Source organism: Monodon monoceros, unplaced genomic scaffold, assembly GCF_005190385.1.
Source record: "Monodon monoceros isolate NGI ecotype Baffin Bay Population unplaced genomic scaffold, NGI_Narwhal_1 Super_Scaffold_14, whole genome shotgun sequence".
Taxonomy (NCBI): domain Eukaryota; kingdom Metazoa; phylum Chordata; class Mammalia; order Artiodactyla; family Monodontidae; genus Monodon; species Monodon monoceros.
Genome location: NW_021703770.1, coordinates 8,429,351 through 8,450,233, shown reverse-complemented (window position 1 = coordinate 8,450,233; position 20,883 = coordinate 8,429,351). Strand labels below are relative to the sequence as shown.

Sequence of the window (20,883 nt, the reverse complement as noted above, 5' to 3'; positions counted from 1 at the left end):
CGAATGACTTTTCTCTACTGAGCCCCCCTCACAGCCGGCTGCATTGGACACTTCCCGTGCTCTTACCCAGCTGAATTCTCACACCAACTCAGCAAGGTTGGCATTATTTCCTCATCACCTGGATGACAAAATGGACTCAGAGAGGTTGGGTAAGCCGCCCCAAGTCACACAGCGAGTTAGTGGCAGAGATGGAATTTGTGCTGTGAGGACTGTCCGGCACCTGAGACAGCTGCCCTTGTCAGTGTCCTTTCAGCAGGTCTAATAAGCCAGGATGAGTGAGCAGGTTTCCTGGGACTCAGCGAGAGCGTGCCTGACACGGATGACCCAGCCCAGTTGGCCTTATCAGCAAGAGAGTCCCTGCCTGGGGCGGTGAGTGCTACTCTAAGCCGGAAGTCCAGCGGTTCCGCAGAAGGTGCCAGAACCTCTATGTGGGTGACACAGAGGTTGGCCCTGGAACAGACTCAGACAGGATGCTCCAGAGGGCGAGGCTCTGTCCACTGCCCTGTGCTTGGATGCTTTGAGCCACCTCTTGTCACTGCTCCCCCTTCTCTGCCACTCACGCCCTAACAGCAAGGTGGAGGGAAAAAAACCCAAAATTCGGCTTTGAAGTTACACATACCTGGACTTGGATCCCAGCTCACTACGCAACTAGCTTTGTGACCTTGGGCAAGTTCCTTTACTTCTCTGAGCCTCAGCTTCTTCATCGATGAAATAGGGATAATCATTCTTATCTCCTTATTGCCTGCATCCATGAGCACTGCTGTTGCCCCGTGAAAGCTGGAACCCAAACTCACAAATGTCCCCTAATCAGATATTCAGAGATTTGTATCACAGTTCAGGTTTGTAGCAAGAGGAGAAGATAAAAATGCCTCTTATGGAAACAGAGTACGAAATTGGGAGTTCTTGCAGGCTATAGCTGTCCTGCCTCTGTCTGTCACCCCTTCACATCTTACACTACTCTTTCTACTCTGTCTCCTACACACACACACACAAACACTGAAGTTTTCCACACATACATTCCTATTTACACACATCTCAATGCTTCTGAACACGTACACAGTACAAGTCCTGCCACACAGACACCTCCCATAACCATCATACACACACGCACACACTCCCTCATCGGGACAGACTCCCAGGGGCAGCATGGGTAGCAGCACAGTAACGGGGTAACGTGGCACAGATGGAAGAAATCTGAGGGACTGGATCAGAGCCATAGCTTAAATAGAGGAGCATCACGGACCTCTCTGAACCCCAGTTTCTTCATCGCTAACGTGGGGATGACAGAACGCTCCTCTTATGGTTGTGAATAGAATGAAAGATCATTTTCATCCATTGCCTGTCTTAGTACCTGGCACACAGTAGGTGTTCAGAAAATGGTACTACATCATAATGTGTACATGCTCCAGGCAATGTGAAATTTTTCTCTGTTTAAGCCTAGCCGAGTATGAACTGTTTAAATATTTACAAAACCACAAATAAGCTTGACAAGACTTTCTACTGAAAATGTCTTATACAGGGGATTAAGGCTGAACCTGACACTTATTTGGCTCCATGGGGGTTTGGCCCGAATAACAGCTGATGACCTGGGGTCTTGGCATCTCTGGTTGGTTTCCTCCCTTTCAGGATGAAGCCAGTGCATTCTTGCTCTTCCCCACTGGTTCCAAATATCTCTTTGTTTTGGTGTCTTGATTGAAAGGAGCTTTCCTCTCGTACCTTTTCGGGGCTTCCCTCTGAGGGCTCCAGTGTTTCATCTGCCCCGTCTGCTGGTCATGGTTGATGTACAACGACACTCTCTCTGCTTTCCTGAGTTTGTTAAGAAGCTCTTGTAACAAATCCCCTGACCTTAGGGGGCCTTAAGGAAACCAGGCCTGAACCCAGCTCCAGAGAACTCCATCTGTTGAGGGTGTTTGGTGCCTTAATCTGCACCCAAGAGACTCTCAAGGGCCTGAGTTCATCAAGAGCTGATCGTTCAAGCGGCACATGACTCATGCCCTTGGCTTCTCTCCCACTGGCCTTCCTGCAGACGCTTGGATGGGAGATGAATGCTGTAGGGCTCTGCCAGTTCTACCCTAAGGCAGAGGTCACAGACCCAAATGTCTTCAGGGGACCAGCAGGTAATGTAAGTGTCAGGATAAGGATGGATAAATTGGAGAGCCCATTCCATGCCTAAAGGCAACAAATCTACCAATTAAAACAAATATGCAAGCCAACCAATCAACCAGCTGCTGGCTTGCTGATCAGATTGTCTCAGAGGCAGCCAGTTTGTGACCTTTGTCCTGTGGGTTTTGCATCCCCTGTTTAGCTTAGTTTGAAAATCCATATTGGAAGGGTTGTCCTAGTGCAGTCTCCCAGACAACCGACTTTGCCTTTGTAGCATCCTTGGCAAGGGCTCTCCTCTCACCACTTGAAAGTTTCAGCAAGGAAACTCACCATTCCAGTTCTTCCACAAACCTTTAACGTTCAGGACCACAGGGGAGGTAAATTGTGCCGCGAGGACCAGTGGTGGTGACCAAGGCTGATGTGGTCCCCGCCCTTGCGGGTCTCCATCATCACAAGGTTCCTCATACCGCAGAGCACAGAGATATCCCCTGTGGACTGTCCGTTTGCCCTCTGGAGTCTCATTGCGTAAGGCCAGTCCCTCTCATGGGATAACTGTTCAGGCATTTAAAGGCATCTTTCACTTCCCTCTTGAGTTACCTTTTTCTAGGTGGTTAAAGTGTGAGCCAAATGGTTTGATTCTATTTTTTTTTTTTTTTTGCGGTACGCGGGCCTCTCATTGTTGTGGCCTCTCCCGTTGCGGAGCACAGGCTCCGGACGCGCAGGCTCAGCGGCCATGGCTCACGGGCCCAGCCGCTCCGCGGTATGTGGGATCTTCCCGGACCGGGGCACGAACCCGTGTCCCCTGCATCGGCAGGCGGACTCTCAACCACTGCGCCACCAGGGAAGCCCATGGTTTGATTTTTTTTTTTTTTTTTCATTTCTCACCTCCCACATCCACTCCGTTATGGAGCCCTATTGACTCCAACTTGCAAAGGTACCTGGAATTCATCCACTTCTCTCCATTTTACTGCCAAATCCTAGGCCTCCTCAGCAGGCCCTTTCCTGGGCTCTTTTAGGGACTGCTAACTGGCTTCCGGTCTTGTGACCCTTTTATCCATACTCTATCAGCAACCAGTCAGATTAGGGAACACTTAAATTTTCCAAAGGTTCCCGTAGCACTTAAAAAGGTGCCCCCAACCCTGCTATAGTCCATAAGACCTGACTGCCAGGCCCTGGCCCAGGCTTTCCTCATATCACTCACTACCCTTCATCCTTGGAATGGGTCGAATAGTGTACCCCTCAAATTCATGTCCACCCAGAACCTCAGAATGTGCCCTTATTTGGAAACAGGGTCTTTGCAAATGTAATCATAGAGCCCTAAATCTAATGATTAATGCCCTCATAAGACGAGAGGACATATGTCCTTATAAGGAGGGAGAAGGCCATGTGACCAACGCAGAGATTAGAGTGATGGGGCCACAAGCCAAGGAGCACCTGGGGGCCACCAGAAGCTGGAAGAGGAGGAAGGATTCTTCCCTAGAGACTTCAGAGGGAGCTTGCTCTTGGCACCTTGATTTCAGACTTCTGTCCTCCAGAACTGTGAGAGAATGCATTTCTGCTGTTTTTCGCCTTGCAGTTTGTGGTATTTGCTGTAACAGCCTTGGGAAACTGGTACAGTTTCTTACCCTGGCCTTCCTGTTCACCCCAAGCCCATCCTCGCCCTGCGCCTCTGCTTGTGCTGTCCTCTCTTTCCTGGACGGTCCTGCCTCTTCCCCACTCTCTTGGTATGACTTGGTCCTTCCTATCATTCAGCCACAGATCAGACGTGACCTTCTCTGAGCGGCTCCCCCGACCACACCTGCCCTGGCCAGTTGCTACCAGCAGGTGGTCTTTGTTCACCCATCAGAGCACCCATCATAATGTGAAGTGCCCTCACAACGTGTTTCTGAACTAGGTTGTTATCTGTCTGCCCCTGCTTGAATATAAGCTACATGATGGCAAGTCCTTGTGTATTTAATTCACCACGAGAGTCCCAGAGCCTTTTAGGGGGCTGGCATGGTGCCTATACCACAGTCTGTGCCTCACAAATATTTTTCGAATGTTTGTTGTGACTCAGATTCCTGGAAGGTTTAGTTTGCTTTGCTCAGAGAAAGCTGCCCTTTTGTGGTCAAAGGCTAAGCCATATTTCACTTATTTTAGTTCCTCAGTCTTCATCCATGTTGTAGCATGTGTCAGAATTTACTTCTTTCTTTTTTTAAAATTAATTAATTATTTACTTTTTGGCTGTGTTGGGTCTTTGTTGCTGCACGCGGGCTTCCTCTAGTTGTGGCGAGCGGGGGCTACTCTTCGTTGCAGTGCGCGGGCTTCTCATCACAGTGGCGTCTCTTGTCGCGAAGCATGGGCTCTAGGCACACGGGCTTCAGTAGTTGTGGCTCGTGGGCTCAGTAGTTGTGGCTCACAGGGTCTAGAGCGCAGACTCAGTAGCTGTGGCGCACGGGCTTAGTTGCTCCGCAGCATGTGGGATCTTCCCAGACCAGGGCTCGAACCCGTGTCCCCCTACATTGGCAGGCAGATTCTTAACCACTGCGCCACCAGGGAAGTCTCTACTTCTTTTTAAAGACTGAATAACATTCCACTCTATGTATAGACCACATTTTGCTTGTCCATTCGTCTCTTGGGCGCTTTCAACTTTGGGCTGTTTTAAATAATGTTGCTATGACTATGAATGTGCAAATATCTCCTTGCGACCCTACTTTCAATCCTTTTGGTTATATAACCCCGAACTGGAATTGTTTTATACACACACACACACACACACGCATAAAACTTTAAAATGCCAGTTCAGTCTTGCCCTGGAGATCTTACTACATCTGTCTTACACATGAGGTACCGGATGCTGGGGAGGCCATGTGTGTATCTCACCGTGCTGGACAGTTTGGGTGGCCTGGCGCCACGTGCTTGGCATGGACTCCACGCTCATGGGCTCCCAGGAGGACAGGGAAATCCTCCCCGAGCTTGGGATGAGTGACAAGTGTGTCCAGTTGCAGCCCTCCCATGGCAACCCTTCCTCCGGGGCCAGGCCAGCCTGGGCTCACCTCATTGTCGCGGTCCTTCTCCAGGAAGTGGCGAGCCACGTGACTGGGCAGGATGTTCCGGAGCATGTTCTCATTGTGTTCCCTCAGCTCCCTCATCTCGTTGATCTCCTCTTTGGCCTGAACTCGCCAGAGGAAGTCCAGGCGTGCTGTGTACTCCAGCTGCGGTTCAGGGGACAGAAGGGGAAGGAAAGCTTTCAGGCACACACACGTGGTAGGCGGACAAGGCTTCTCCAGAACCCCTGACAGACGAAATAGAGCCTGAGCTGAACATTCCGGGAGGCCTTTTGCCTGACATGAAGAGATCAGAATGTGATAGGTTTCATAGGGCCATATACCTCCCCTTCCTAGGATTATGGCACCTATGATTTTGTAATTGTCTGTGCCCTCCACTGTACTGTAAGTGCTATGAGGTCAGGGGTCCTCTCACCAGCTCAGCATCACGTCCCTACCGTGTAGCAGTGTGCCTGGCACAGGGAAGGTGTTCAGTCACTATTTGTTGACTCAACAAATAAGTTACAATAATAAAGACAGCTAACACTTAGATGGTGCTTATTGGATGGTACCAGGCACTATTTTAAGGAACACACATGTATTAACTCCTTTCATCCATGCAACAAACCTCATAGGAAGGTATTATTATAGATCCTTATTTTACAGATGAGAAAACTGAAGCAAACTGGTGAAGTCACTTGACCAAAGTCACACACTCGTTAGTGGGGAAGCCAGGATTTGAGTTTAATCCCAGAGTCCAATTCTAGAGTCTGAGCTCAGTCAAGGCAACAAGGAAGAAATGTATGAGCTTATAATGGAAGGATAGTGGATTTAGTTGTGAGACCAATATGGCCTAGAGTCCTGGTCCCACATTCAAGCACTGTTACCTGGCCTAGTACCTACATCTCTGTTTCCTCATCTCTAAAACTGGGATGAACACTCATGACCAGGCAAGCTTGGAATAGGAATTATTTAGGAAGTTATAGGTAGAGCATGTGACTCATAGTAGGTATTTAATAACCATTAGTTCCCTCTTGTCCTAGCATCCCTTTTCATTGGAAAGTGGAGAGCTTCCTTTCTAAAGAATTTCACAAACTATACTTACCACAGCTTTGGGAAATGTCATTATTTCAAAGACTTTAACTATTAAAATGAACAGTATGCTGTACCATTAAACACATGGTTAGATGCCCTGAATTCAAGGGCTTAAGGAAATTCAGCTAGCTCTTTTCTTTCTCTTACGTGCAAATCTCAGTGGATGGCAAAAGTATGAGAAAACAGAGGTGCAAGGTTATTCATTCAGCAGAATTTGTAATAGCAAAAGTGGAAACAATCCAAGTGTTCATTTTGTTGGTTGAATAAACTATTACATACAGCTATAAAAAGAAACAAAGAATATTTCTCTGTACGTACTTTGATGGGCTGGCCTCTGAAGCAGAGAAATGCATGCAGAGTTTGCCATTATTGATCTAAGGAAAGGACATATCTACATCTCTTTCTCCATATACATATATATATATATTTCTTAATTTATTTATTAAAACATTGAGGTGTAAAAAACCCATAAAAAATCATTACCGATGAGATAAGGAAGGGAAGCCTAGGGAGGGGAAATAGGGATAGAATTTAAACTTTTAAAATGGTATCTTGTTTTATACACGTGACTTTTGAATCATGGAAATATTTTACTTAATTATAAAACTAAATGGATTTTTTAAAAGCTCTGTGAAAACAAACAAACAAACAAATGAAGCTACAGGTACAACCACACAGAGAGGAACTATTCCAAATGCCTTTTAACACAATAATTTGATGGCACATTCGTAGGGAGAAATACTCTGAGGCTAGAAAGAGTGCAACAAGAATCTTAAAAGCGTTTATAACAATCACCTTGTAGGTGGTGGTGTTTGTAGTATTATTGTTAGATTATGGTATCTGAATTATAGAATAAAGCAAGTGAATAACTGTGTTGGTGTCACTGAGAACTCGAATTTTTGGGAAGGGAAAAAGGAGATGCAGATATAAGATTGATGAGGTTAAGTCCAAAGCCTAGCGTCCTATGAAAACTGAAAGATATCACTATGAACTTATGATCTATATGTATCTCCTGGCTCTGCCTACAGAAATCAAGGTCTAGAAACAATGAAAACCTAGTAGCAATGAATCATCCCAGTATCCAGATTGTGGTTTCAAAATATCAATTCCTACAAAAGGGACCTTGTACTCTTTGCAGAAAAGGCTGAAATTTAGGGAGGAAAATGTACAAGCTTGGAACATTTTTTGGTACCAGAAAGCAAGTAGTCAACAGAGACTGGGGTTATGTTGAAAGGAGTAGACCACCCCACTGTCAAATATATGGCAAGTGGAACTTTAATAAGAATAATAATTGCAATGGATCGAAATGAAAGACATATGTTAAAATGCAAAAGTTCATAGTGACACTTAAAACACAGAACCTCATTGATTGCATCTTGATGATGCTCAGGAACTAGCTTATTGGGAAACTTGGAAAAAATTTATAGGTGAATTAAGCATTTACCCTGCCTTTGCTTTATGAGCTGTACTTGAAGGTAACAACTAGTTGGCGAGGGGAAGGTTCTCATTTTTTGCGGTACGCGGGCCTCTCACTGCTGTGGCCTCTCCCGCTGCGGAGCACAGGCTCTGGACGCGCAGGCTCTGCGGCCATGGTTCACGGGCCCAGCTGCTCCGCGGCATGTGGGATCTTCCCGGACCCGGGCACGAACCCGTGTCCCCTGCATCGGCAGGCGGACTCCCAACCACTGCGCCACCAGGGGAGCCCGAGAAAGTTCTCTTTAAAACTGTATTCCAGCTAGCAAATTATGAAATATTGATAGAATTGGAATATCACTACCTAGAATATAAATGAATGTAGGTTATTATTGTCAAGAGCTGCTAATATCACAAAAGAGAGATAAGCAGACATTATATACCTCTTAATAGTAGTTCACAAAATTAACCAATTAAATCTTTTTGCAGAAAAAAATTGAACTTGAATCTCACCAAGTTTCTAGATATAACTACCAATACAAGAAAAACAAAGGACAGAGGGATGTGTTAAATACCCCTATAAAGGGTGCAATCAACAAACCCTAGACTGAGAGACATTCTAGAGGTCAGTGGCTCTCACAAAATATTGCAAAAAAAAAAAGGAGGGTGGTTCTTTAGAGTAAAAAGAAATAAGAGACATATCAGTCAATGGCGATATATGGACTTAAGTTGGATCCCAACTGAAACAAAATTAAAAAAAATATAAACTAATTAGGAAATTGAAACATTGCCTAAAGTCTTGAACATATGAAAGAATTACTGTTTTATTTTTTAAAGTGTGTTAATGGTTTTGTGATTAGGCTGAAATTCTCTTTTAGATGCATATTGAATTATTTACAGATGAAATGATAGGACATTTGGAATTTGCCGCAAAATAATTGGGAAGGAGCAGTGAGCAAAATAAATAGGGATGTAGATGAAAAAAGACTGCACATGAGCTGGTGACTGTCGAAGCTGTGAGTTCATTATACTATTTTACATACTTTCGTATATGTTTGAAATTTTGCATAAGAATAAATTTTTAAAAACGTAAGTGGTGGCTGCAGGTTGTATAAAAGAACGCTAGTCCTGTTCTACCATGTTGCTGTGTGACTGTGGGAAATTCATTCAACTTCTTGTATTTTGGTTCCCCTTCTAAAAAATGAGGATAATTGCCTTCATCTCGTTTAATGCGAGACATGGATTATCATACGGTCTATCGTATGGACCAAAAGGCATGATGTATGCAAAAGAACTCGGAAATGTCTAAAATGTAGATTTATCGAGTATTACTATGACTTTAAGGTGTCTGTGGATGAAATCTGATCGAAACTATGCTTTCATTTTTTTTTTCCCTCCAGACTTAAGAGCATCGAGTTTTGATTTGTCAAGTTGCAGGACAGGATTTTATCCACAATTTTTTCCAAATGAAATGTTTCATTTCCACCCTTAAAAAATGCAGTGTTGGTTAAAGCAAGAGATCATTTTTAAAATTTCTTTCCTGTTGAAATACTCTCATCCTACTAAATCTAAATCAGAGCTATGAGCAGGGAAATCTGGAGTTCAGAAGTTGACTTAAGCAAGAATTTTCCAGTTGCGAGACAAGAACATACTTTACATTTTGACTGCAGGTCACTGCATCTAAGGCATGTTCATAAAGAGATACTTTAGTCCAAGTACAGTCCTATCTCTTCACAAAGCCAGTCTCGTGAAGGCATGCGTCACATATTTTTTAGACGTCCATGGAAGGAAAGTATTCCGTTTCAGTTTACTGAGTACCTACTATGTGCTAGGGGCTGGGCATATGGAGATAAGCAAAACAGTCTCTTTGTCAGCTGAGTGGTGATAGGAGAGCATAAGAAAGAAAGAGATCATTTCAACACAGTGTGGTTAGAGCAGACATGAAGAGAAAAGCAAAGCAAAGCAAAGCACTGAGTTTTTAAAAGTGATCATTCTTCAGCATTTGCTCAAGAAATGTCAACTGATTTGGAAGTGCACTCTCCTAATTTTTACCAAACCATTTAGGGACCGGCTACATGAAAAGAGTACCAAGGGAACTAATACACATTGTTCATATGTTTTGTGCCAGGCTCTTATCACAGAAAGATAACTAACACTGGCCGGGTTCTTGCCTTGGACCAGGCACTGTTCTGAGCACTCCGTAAGTACTGAAGGTCATTTAATCACACAACAGTTCAACAAGGTAGGTACTTTATTATACCCATTTCACAGCTGAGGAAATGGAGGCATGGTAAGGTGAACTCAGGTGCCCAAGGATTCACAAATAGAGGCTGGGATTTGAACTCAGGGCATTTTGGCTCCAAGCTGTGGCTCTTAAGCCCTATAATCTACGTCTATGACCTCATTCAGCTGTTCTCCAACTCTCAATAGATAACTATTAGACTTTTCATTTTGCAGGTAAAGAAATGGCAGGTCTGGGCTGTTGAGCATCTCAAGGTCACCTATTCTCCCAGCAGCACTGCTGGGATGCAAACTTAAGAATTTCGTTCCAAGGCTTGGGTCTTTCTTTTTAAGCTGCACAATTCCAGTGCCTGTCTTTATCAGACCTAGAAGTTAAGTGACTGGAGACCTGACCTCATTAATCTCTGTCTCCGTGCACAGGTGTGACTTCCTCTGCTCTAAATGGAGATGCTGAGGCAAAGCCCAAATCTCAGGGCTGCACGTGAATCAGGCACGAGGTAGGAGGCACCTGTCTGCTCTCTTCTGTCCAACGTTCGGGATGTTCACCTGCCTCAGAGGAGGAGGTGTTTGGCATATCGCTCCACATATGTGCAGGATGAGCTTTTCCAATTATGCAGTTACATAACCGCCTCTGTCACTCTGGAGATGTAAAATTACACATGCTCCCACTGGGATGCTGCTGCGTACCGGGCATCAATGGGGATTATTCAGCCTTTAATAAAAATAGAGGGCCTCTGAGTCACAGGGGAAAACGGTGGAAGCTGGTAGCAAACCCAGGAGCAGACGGACTTGATCCGGATGAACAGGACTCTGATGGATGTTATGAAATGACACTCGAAGTGACGCACTCCTGCAGAAAGCACCCTCTAGCAGACAGGCAGCGGAACACGGTGGAAAGTGAATGGACCTAGGAGTTCAAGCATTTGGATTCCTGTTTCTGTCTGGTCCTCCTTATTGTCTTTGTGACCTCAAGTGACTTGAGTCTCTGCTCCTGCCTTGGGACCAAATGGATAATAATACTTTCTCTGTTTGCTGTGTTCTCTTCTTTGTTGTGTTGTTGTTGTCATTGTTTGTTTGTTTGTTTGGCTGTGCTGCACAGCTTGTGGGATTTTAGTTCTCTGACCAGGAATTGAACCCGGGCCCTCAGCAGTGAAAGCACAGAGTCCTAACCACTGGACCTCCAGGGAATTCCCTGTTTGTCTCAGACTCTTGCTTTCAGAGTAAAATATTAATAGCTCACAATTTTTGAGCACTTATTCTATGTGCAAATCACTGGGAGAGGTATATTATAATCATATTCTCATGTAATAGTATATAACCAACTTATAAAACCTGTTATTATCATATCCATTTTATAGGCGAGAAAACTGAGACAGAAAATTAAGTCAATTACTGAAGGTCACATATTTCCTGAGTGGCGGAGTTGGGGTTTGAATATTACCTACCCCACTCCCAGGCTTACATCTGTAACTGCTACAGTTATGGGATGTAGTTACATAATTTCAAAACCTTTTGAAAGTTAAAAAGAAAAAAGAAATCAGATATCGCTTGAGCACTCAGGCCGTCACTATTCACTTATACATTCTTACTTTATACCCATCTTCATGTGAGGAGGTTATCTGCTTTCCCAGGACAAATGGAGAGTAGAATAAACGGAATCAGAATGTTAGAAAGGTTTTGCGGAAGGGAGTACTGAGAGGGGACAAAGTAATTCCTTAAGGTGCCAGAGAAGATAGAAACATCCTTCTTATCATGGAACGAAGACCCCTACTCTGAACTTGCTCTCTCTTAGCTATCTCTGAGAATTTCTCACTTGTCAGTTTAAAGCCTGTGTGATGGAGTGTACGTATGTTTTTCTATAGGATTGCATTGTGTGATTCTGTCTTCACGGCCCTCAGATGGGTTGTCATTTGCATGTCAGACTAAGGAGTCCTCTCCTGTAACTAGAAGCCATTAAGATGTGGAGGACATGACCCCAGCTCTCATAGAAAACCAGAAAGACCTAAATATAGGAATTCTGCAAATGGCCAGACTTTGACATTTGGCTTATTGTTTCACCATAAATTCAGCTAAAACTGAAAAGCAAGGTAAGGTCATATTGCAGGATTGAATGCCCTTGGCATTGTGAAGATACGCAGACAATTCTTTCTGTCTTTCCCCAATCTAGAAAGTGGAAAGGTGGGCTTTGGAGACAGATCTGGGTTTGAATTCTAGTTCTCTCACTTACTAGCTGAGTAGCCTGACTCTCTTCATCTGTAAAACAGGATCCATAATAACGACCATTAGGGTTGTTGAGAGGATCCAATGAGGTAACACAGATGAAGTGCCAGGCACATAGTAGGAGCTTGATACATATTAACTCTTACCCCCTTTTCTTCGATTGCCAAGTTTTATTTACTCTTTTTTCCCCTTGACTACATTTTACCATCTCGCTTTATTACAAATAACTTATGTATGTGTCTCTAGCTTCTAGGTTTTTAGCTGTTTCATCCCTGGCTTCTCAGGATGCGTTACCTCCCTGTCTCCATGGTGATTTCTCAGTGGTATGTTTCTATTTCTGCTCTGGCTGAGAGTCTTCCTGTTTTGTTTTTTTCCTTTCCTGGTTACTTTTTTGAAGCACACACAAAGAGAGATAGACTGGGATCCACAGCACAGCAGTGAAGCAGACAGGGCCTGGCTCTACCAGAAGGTGAGAATCTCCCCAGGTGAGGAATGTTACTGAATTCATGGTCTGAGTCTGCATGGAGAAATCGTACCGGACGTGGAGAGCAGGTGACACCTCTTGGGTGAAGCCTGTTATGATGCTCCCGTGCAGAATAATTTCCTGCTTCTTTGACTCTTGAAGTCCTTGAACAAGTCTGGTCCACACATTGCACATCCCCCATTGCATTTTTTAGGGTCTGCTCTCCTCCAGGAGACAGGAGCCCTTGGGGCCAGGGATGGGATTTTGCACAGTGCTATCCATGGTGCCCACCCTAGATCCTGGCAGATGGGGAACTGGCATCGATACGGTAGGCACTTTATATACTCAGGACAAATCAGTGATGAAGCGCTTCCTCTATTTCTGTAAGGCAGTGCTCAAAATGCTGCATACAATCATCTCAAATGATGCTTCAAAACAGCCCTAGTCGGGCATTACCATCTTATTTTAGAGAGAAGGAAACAGGGGCTCAGGGAGATAAGTTACTTGCCCAAGGCCACAAATTTCTGGGAGGCAGGGCAGGATTGGAACCTTGGCCTGGATTATCCTCAAACCTGATTGGGAGTTTGGGATGGACATGTACACACTGCTATATTTAAAACAGATAACCAACAAGGACCTACAGTATAGCACAGGGAACTCTGCTCAGTACTCTGGAATAACCTTAATTGGAAAATAATTTGAAAAAGAATAGATACAGGTATATGTGTAACTGAATCACTCTGCTGTACACCTGAAACTAACACAACATTGTTAATCAACTATACTTCAGTATAAAATAAATATTAAAACAAAAAAACCCCAAACCTGAATGTTTACCTAGTTTACACAACTCCTATAGTAATAGAACTGGGAGGGGTCCCAGTTTGCCTCAGGCAGAAATTGAAAAAGCTCTTTTTTTTTTTTTTTAACAATAGTTTCATTGAAAGAGATATACCTAAAGGGAATGAAAACCATATTGCTCTCCAAATCATCTCCATCTTAGTTTTTTATTAAGTGGTGCGTGCTAGGAATTGATTCTTTAAGAATCACAACTTGCTGGGAATTCCCTGGAGGTTCAGTGGTTAGGACTTTGTGCCTTCACTGCCAGGGGCCCGGGTTCAACCCCTGGTCAGGACACTAAGATCCTGCAAGCCACGCAGTGAGGCCAAAGGAAAAAAAACAAAAAAATAAGGAGAAGAAGAAGAAAAAAAGAACCACCACTTGCTGCAAGCAACTAGAAGTCATTTATTGCAGAGATGAGTGGCTGCCTCTCAGGTGAACTTTATGGCAATGGGAAATGCCAAGTAATCAAAGGCAGTTAGAGGAAAATGTCAGGTTACCTGCTGTCCATGGTAGAAGACAGCGAGGAGGAACATGGCCATCAGCAGCAGTGACGCCTCCTTGGTCCCCAGGAAATCTCTGTTGGAAGAAGAAATGCAAATGGTGGCATGGTTATTGACAACCATGGAGGGACTTCAAGGAGGCCCATTAGGAAACTGAGGTTCAGACTGGAGTGGGATAAAAAGAGAGAAGCAGTTGTTTCTTGAGCTCCCACTATATGATAGGGGCTTCTCTATAAGGCTTTCATACAGGCTAATTCAGAACTCAGTTGATCCCCAAGGGCATGAGGTCACACAGATCATACCTGCCGGGAGGCTCTAGAATCCAGCATCTAGACAATGAACTTACATTAATAATGATGTCTTCTATTTGCAAAGAGCTCTGATACTTTCTTGTCACAAAAATCCATGTGAAGACAAACATCCCCTCTTTTTCTTTAGATGTTATCCTATTTAAGAGGCAGGCAAGGTACTTGCTATGTGGCAGCCCCTGTTCTAAGTGCTATAAGAACCACACTTAGGCTTTTATATAAATTCCTATTTCAATTTTGGGCACTGTTGTTACCCTCTTTGATCTCTCTTCTACATGGCTGCTAGAATATTTTTTATCACTAAAGCCAGATCACATTACTCTTTTGTTTTATAGCTTCCCAACCACAAGCATACATATGCTCAGAACTCACTCAGAGGTAACTTAACTCTGATGTGGTTAAGGACACAGTGGGGCCCTCATGGATGAGACGCAGTGCTCAGAGAGAGTAGAAAGGGCACTAATATGGCTGCACCCAGGCAATCTCCAGCTTTCCCTTTTCTATTCTCACTGGACACCAGCATGAGTAGCATGGGGCTTAGGGAAATGGGAGCATGATCCCAGCTGCCAAGGCCAGCTTCTCACCTAGTTTTATGCTAAAAGACCCTCCTAGCTTACACAGGGCCAGCCCCAGACCAGCTCTCCAGGTAGAACAGGGACTTAGGAATGGAAATGTGCTTTCTCTTGGGGAGGTATTGTGCACATGGGGACCCAGGGGACCAAGGAACTCTGTGGGCTGAAACAAGATTCAGATTTGTGAATTCCTAGCTCCATCTGCTTTTCCTTGGAGATAAGATGCTAATAAAAGATAAAACTCACTATTATATTTCTTTTCTGTAGCTCCAGTGAGGCATATAATTATTGAGCATCTACTGTGTACCAGGCACATGCTAGGATACAGAACTGAAGAAGGCACATTGTCTTTGCCCTCAAAACAGTTCAGAAAAGGAAAGAACCAAACAGACAGATAATTTCATAACATGATACACCGCCTAGTAAGGATACACTCTTGTTACCATGGGAATATATGGGAAGAGAAAGTAACCCAGGCTGGATATTCAGGGAAGACTCAAGAGCTGAATATTAAAGGTCAATAAGACTTTGGGAGGAAAAGGTGGGATGCATTCTATGGGTATGAGACATATATCTTGCTTAGCTAGCTGGTTAACAAGCCTCTAGTGTAGGGGGATAAGTAAATATCACATATCAAGTGAGGCCACACGCAGACTCAGATCTATTAGAGCTGTCCACCACCAGCGCTGAAGTGAAGAGTGTTGAACTGTGAGCCATATATTGTCAATCCAGAATTTTAGGCGCTAGGACTCACTCATTCATTCATTCAGTCACAGTCACCATAGTGCTTGTTTTGGGGAATAGGCACATTCCAGTACCACCCTTTCCTTCATGTCAATTAATTCTCTGGCCCCTGAAGTTTGTGGACTCCTGAAAAAATAATAAAAAGTCATGAGTTTTGTAGTCATGCAGACCCAGCTTCCCATCTCAGGTCTGCTGCTGACCAGTGGTTTGACCTTGGACAAGCCATTTAATATCTCTGAGCCTCAGTTCGTGGCCCTGTGAAAGACTCTAACTGTGTTTACCTCCCTAATTGTGAGAATTAATTGACCAAATCTTGGTAACGTGTTTGGCATGGGGTGTGGCCCATGTCTCCCTCTCTTTACCCCCTAAAGCTCCCAGCACATCCTCTTGCCCCTGGTGGTGGCATTTTACAAAATCACTCGTTCACACGGCTTAGTTTGAATGGGAGATGTCCTATGTTTAGCTCCTCGGGAATAAACTCCTGCTCTGACTGGCACTTCTGATATCCTTTTCTTTGTAGAAAGACTTTGCAGAAGACTTTTTAAAGCTCAGCAATTTATCACTTAAAACACACTTTCAAGAGAAAACATAAGCACCTCTTGAATCATTTTGAAAGCAGTGGTTGACTAAAAATAGAGAGATGGCTAGATCAAATTTGCGAGAGAAGTAAAGGAAAATTATGAATGGTCTTTGAGTCTTCAGGATGTATTTCAGATGGAAAAAAATATGACCTGAGTAGAGACTACAAAATATGCACAGTAAGTCACCCTGGCCAAGGAACATCCAGAAAGAGCTGGGACTTGAATTTAGAAGAGATTTTTTCTTTTTCTTTTTTTGTAGCTTCTATGACTATTTGAAGAAATTCCAAAGAGAGCCAAATGGCTGAAATCTGTACAATATCTTCTAGCTATTGGGTGGCAGAGACATAAAACCCGGGACATTTTGAACTAATTTATTTGTATTAACAAAATTGCTAAATTAATGTTATCCTCTCCCTATGCTCATAGAAAAGGACATACTAAGTGAAAACACATGTAGAATAATGTGATTCTCAAGGATACCACAATCTTTAGAGATCATCTTATCTGATGTCTTATAAAAATTCATATTTAATTTGAGTGTTAATCATTATAGAAGTACTCATTCTAGTTGTAGTGAATTTGGAAGCTAATACAAATTCACAAATAAAAAAATAAAAATTATCCTTCAGCCTACCACCCAAACAATGGTTAATATTTTGGAATCACCTCAGTGTCATTTCCTTTTCCTTTACGCAAAAATATATTTATGTTTACAAATTTAGAACTGTATGGTTCATACTGTTTTGTAACCTACTTTTGCACTTAGTATGTATTATGAGAAGAATTCCGTGTAATTAAATACTTTACAATGTGAATTTAATGGATTCATCCAATTCCATATTATGTGTACCATACATAATATAATAGTCCTTGCAAGCCTTTTAATTTATTGGTTGAAAACTGAGGCCCAGAGAGAAGAAGGCACTTGCTTAAGGTCACACAGCTGATTTGTGTCCCAGCCAGGATGAGAATTCACATCTCAGGCACCAAGTTCGGAGCATTAGCGATTGAGCACCTGAAGTCAAATTTTAATTTAGTTATTAGCTCCCATTTCCCCTCATGAAACCCAAAATAAACCAGCCAGTTTGAATTTATCTTTCGTTCTGTTGCCATACTAATGACTGCATTTGCTTAGCGCTGATTTTGTCATATCTCTAATAACACTTTGCATACATTGCCTACTTTAATTGTCATAGCAACACTTAAAATATTATTATCGCTATTCTAGTAAAGCAGAAACTGAGACTCAGATGTTAAACGATACACTCCAACTCACAGATCTAGTGAATGGTGAAGGCTGGCTATCAATCCAGGTCTCAACGAGGCTTTTTCTGTAGCTATCATGCCCTCCTACATGCACTTACTTATAAATACTTGCCTCTAAGCTCCTTAAGTGTCTTATTCATCTGTGAATCTGCAGGGCCTACCAAAGCCCACAACAAAGGTATGACACTTAAGTCCGAAAGCAAATTGTGCTTACAGGATGGGGAACACAAGGTTTACGGGTAACGGTGAGCAAAAATCATAGGGTTGTAGATAGATGACACTTAGCTTACTGTGAACTAATGGTGTAATATGATCCTAAATGCAATAATATTTCCATCAGTCACTCATTCATCTCATATTTCATTCAACAAACATTTAATTGGACACCTGTTGCCAGATACTCCACTAAGTGCCAAAAATATGAACATGAGTAATGGTCCTTGCCCTCAAAACTCCTATTCTAATGGAAGAGGAAGACATGGCAATTAAAGATTGGAACAGACAAAGTGCAAAAAATGATAAAAAATTATGTGCACAGATTAGAAAATGAGGAATGATCAGAGTGGGCTTCCCTGAGCGGGGAGGGCCTTGAGTATGATGGGTTGGCGGGGGAGGTGTGTGCAGAATCTGGTAACCGGCACGTGGTTTCCTGTGGCTAGATTACGGGCTATAAATGGTGACCTGTGGAGCTGCAGGAGATAAGGTTGGAGGAGTCGAGGGGACTCCAGGGAGAGCTTGGACGTTCTTGACAAGCAGGTTGAACTTTTTGTTCCTTAGAGGCAATAGGGAGACCCTTAAGGATTTTAAGAAGGATAATGTGTTGACCACATGGCTTTGACGGCTTTGAGGAGGGTGGATTGAGAGTGCAGGCTGGGGGATCAGGTAGGGTACAGCAGTCCAGAGATGGTAGTAGGGATATTTCTAGAACAGCAGTATTTGCGGTATAGAAGGGGTCACGTCTGACAATAATCGTTAGTATTCATCAAGTGCTTATGCTATGCCAGACCTTGTGCTAAGTTTCCATGATCACATTTGATGTCTCATATATTCCTACAACATAGGAACCATTATCATCCTCACTTTACAGATGAGAAAAGCAGGGCTTAGAGAGGTCGTCACTTTTAATTAATTTGCTCAAGATCACACAGTTGGTTGATGGTCGAGATGGCATTTGAATACAGGTCTTTAGCTCCTAAACTTGTACTCACAAATGTCATGATGTAGTCGTCCCTGGAAGGGATGCTGAGGAGGATGAATCTTTAGGGACACTGATAAGACACTGGGTGCCTCCCCTGTTTTGGGCTCAGTGTCGTCCGCGGAGACAGGGGGTTGTCAGGGAGGGGCCTCATGAGACGATAGAGAGTCTGAGTATTTGGGGTCATCTCAGTGTGGTGCAGCCGGGCTGCCCTGTGCAAGGTTCTCTGTACTTTCCCAGGCACCTGACCCTCAGGAACAACCAGCAGAAATGCCCTGAACCAAGGTGAACTCCTACAGGGTTGGTTAAATTCCAACAGCATGAGCAGACTGAGGCTGCCAAACGGATCCACAGTTTGACTTCTGACCCGTTGACTTATAACGCAGCTGAGAGGGAAGGCTGAACGAACTCTTCCGTTCCTTATTCATTTAATTCTGTTGATAGCAGAGTGTGAGTGAATACAAGACTAACCAATAATTGACCTTGAGTCAGGAAGAAGCTGAGAAAAGCACCTGAATGTCAGCAGCAAGGAATTTGGGATTCTGCTTTACTCTTACAACCCTACTTAACAATTTAACTACCAGTTTTTCCTTAAGACCTCAAAACAGAATTCAGAACTAAACCTTTCTCCTAAAAATGAAGGAGGGGATAGGAATGAACAGATACTGATCACATACTATGTGCCAGGCACATCAGAGCCTCACGCAGTCCCGTACCAGAGCGTAGTTACGCCACTTCACTGATGGGTAAAGTGAGGTCCAGAGTTGGGAAGAGACTTCCCAATGCAACAGAGTCTGAATCTGAAGCCAAAGCCCTGGCTTGTTCCATTAATGCTGTGTTTTCCTCTGAATGAATAGATTTTAGATGGTTTAATTTTTATTTCTACTACCAACGTGGCCTATTTGGTTCATACATCTCTCGGCCGTCTTTTGTGCTATCTTCTGCTTGGCCATGGGACATCTCTTGGCACTAACTATTTTACCTAATTTGAAACTGTTTTGACTTTCTTTGAACCCTGGGCATATGGTGAGAGATTCTTCATCTTGATTTAAGAGAGATGTATGCATTATTTACAAACATGGACTTTGGAGCCAGAAAGACCTGAGTTTGAATCCGGATCTGTTACCTACTGGCCATGTGCAACTGGGTAATTGTTGAACCTCTCTGAGCCTGTGTTCCTCAGATGGTTGCCGTGAGGGTTAAATAGGGTAGCGGATATAAAGTGGATGATGCAGATGTGTAACAGACACAAATTAGTACCTAGAATTTATAAAGAACCTTTACAAATCTAGTAAGAAAAACGCAAACCACCTAATAAAAAACCAGGCAAAAGACATGACCTGGAAGTTTACCGAAAATGGTCAATAAACAACAACAAAAAAGATGCACAAATTTACTCATGATCAAGGAACTACTATCGAAAATAATGAGATAAAATTCTCACTCAGGAATTCAATAAGAATTACAAGGACCACTGCCTGTAAGAGAGAAATTGTTCCAATCTTGTTGGAGAGCCGTTTGGCAATATTTTAAAATGTGGAAAATGCAGATACCCTATACTCCAGCTAGTGTGCTTTTAGATCTAAACCCCAGGAGACATTTTCAATGATGATCACTGAAGTACTGATAAGCTTTTAATAGGTCAAAGGATAAACATATTTTGGGGGAAAGTGGGGGGTGGGTGGTGGTGGTGGGATGAATTGGGAGATTGGGATTGACATGTATACCCTTATGTGTATAAAATGGATGACTAATAAGAACCTGCTGTATAAAAAAATAAAATAAAATTCAAAAAGAAAATGAATCAGATCTGTAGATATGAAGCTGGATGGATCTAAAAAATACTATATTGCATGGCAACACAAGAATTTTATAAATAATTTATAATACAGACAAAACTAAATATATATAAAACACATGGATGGGAAGCATATATATTAAGTGCATTAGAAGCTGACTCTTGGGAGGAGGATAAAAGAACAATGCTGGGAAAGGGAACTTCAACAATATCTGAAATAACGTTATCCTTTTAAAAATGCAGAAAGAAACATGACTAATTGCTAGCATTGTTTATTTCCAGGGGTTGGTTCATAGATGTTCACATTATTAGCATCAGGCACATTTTCTGAGGCTTCTTGAACTATCTTAGCTTTTTTATTCATTTGCATTTTCATTTTTTAATTAAAAAAAAACTTTTGGCTGCACCGCATGGCATGCGGGATCTTAGTTCCCTGACCAGAGATGGTACCCGCACCCCCTGCAGTGGAAGCACAGAGTCTTAACCACTGGACCTCCAGGGAAGTCCCTTCTTGA

General features: G+C 43.1%; 1 protein-coding gene across 2 annotated transcripts in view; it reads right to left on the bottom strand.

Annotated features, from left to right (window-relative positions):
• ADCY8 (adenylate cyclase 8) overlaps positions 1 to 20,883 on the bottom strand; it is a 218,166-nt gene that overhangs the window by 23,342 nt on the left and 173,941 nt on the right. For both annotated transcript variants that reach the window (XM_029222774.1, XM_029222775.1), the window contains 2 exons: positions 13,902 to 13,980; positions 5,139 to 5,297 (listed from right to left, as the gene is read on the bottom strand). In XM_029222774.1, coding sequence (XP_029078607.1) covers positions 5,139 to 5,297; positions 13,902 to 13,980 — 238 coding nt within the window. The remainder of the gene's footprint in view (positions 1 to 5,138; positions 5,298 to 13,901; positions 13,981 to 20,883) is intronic.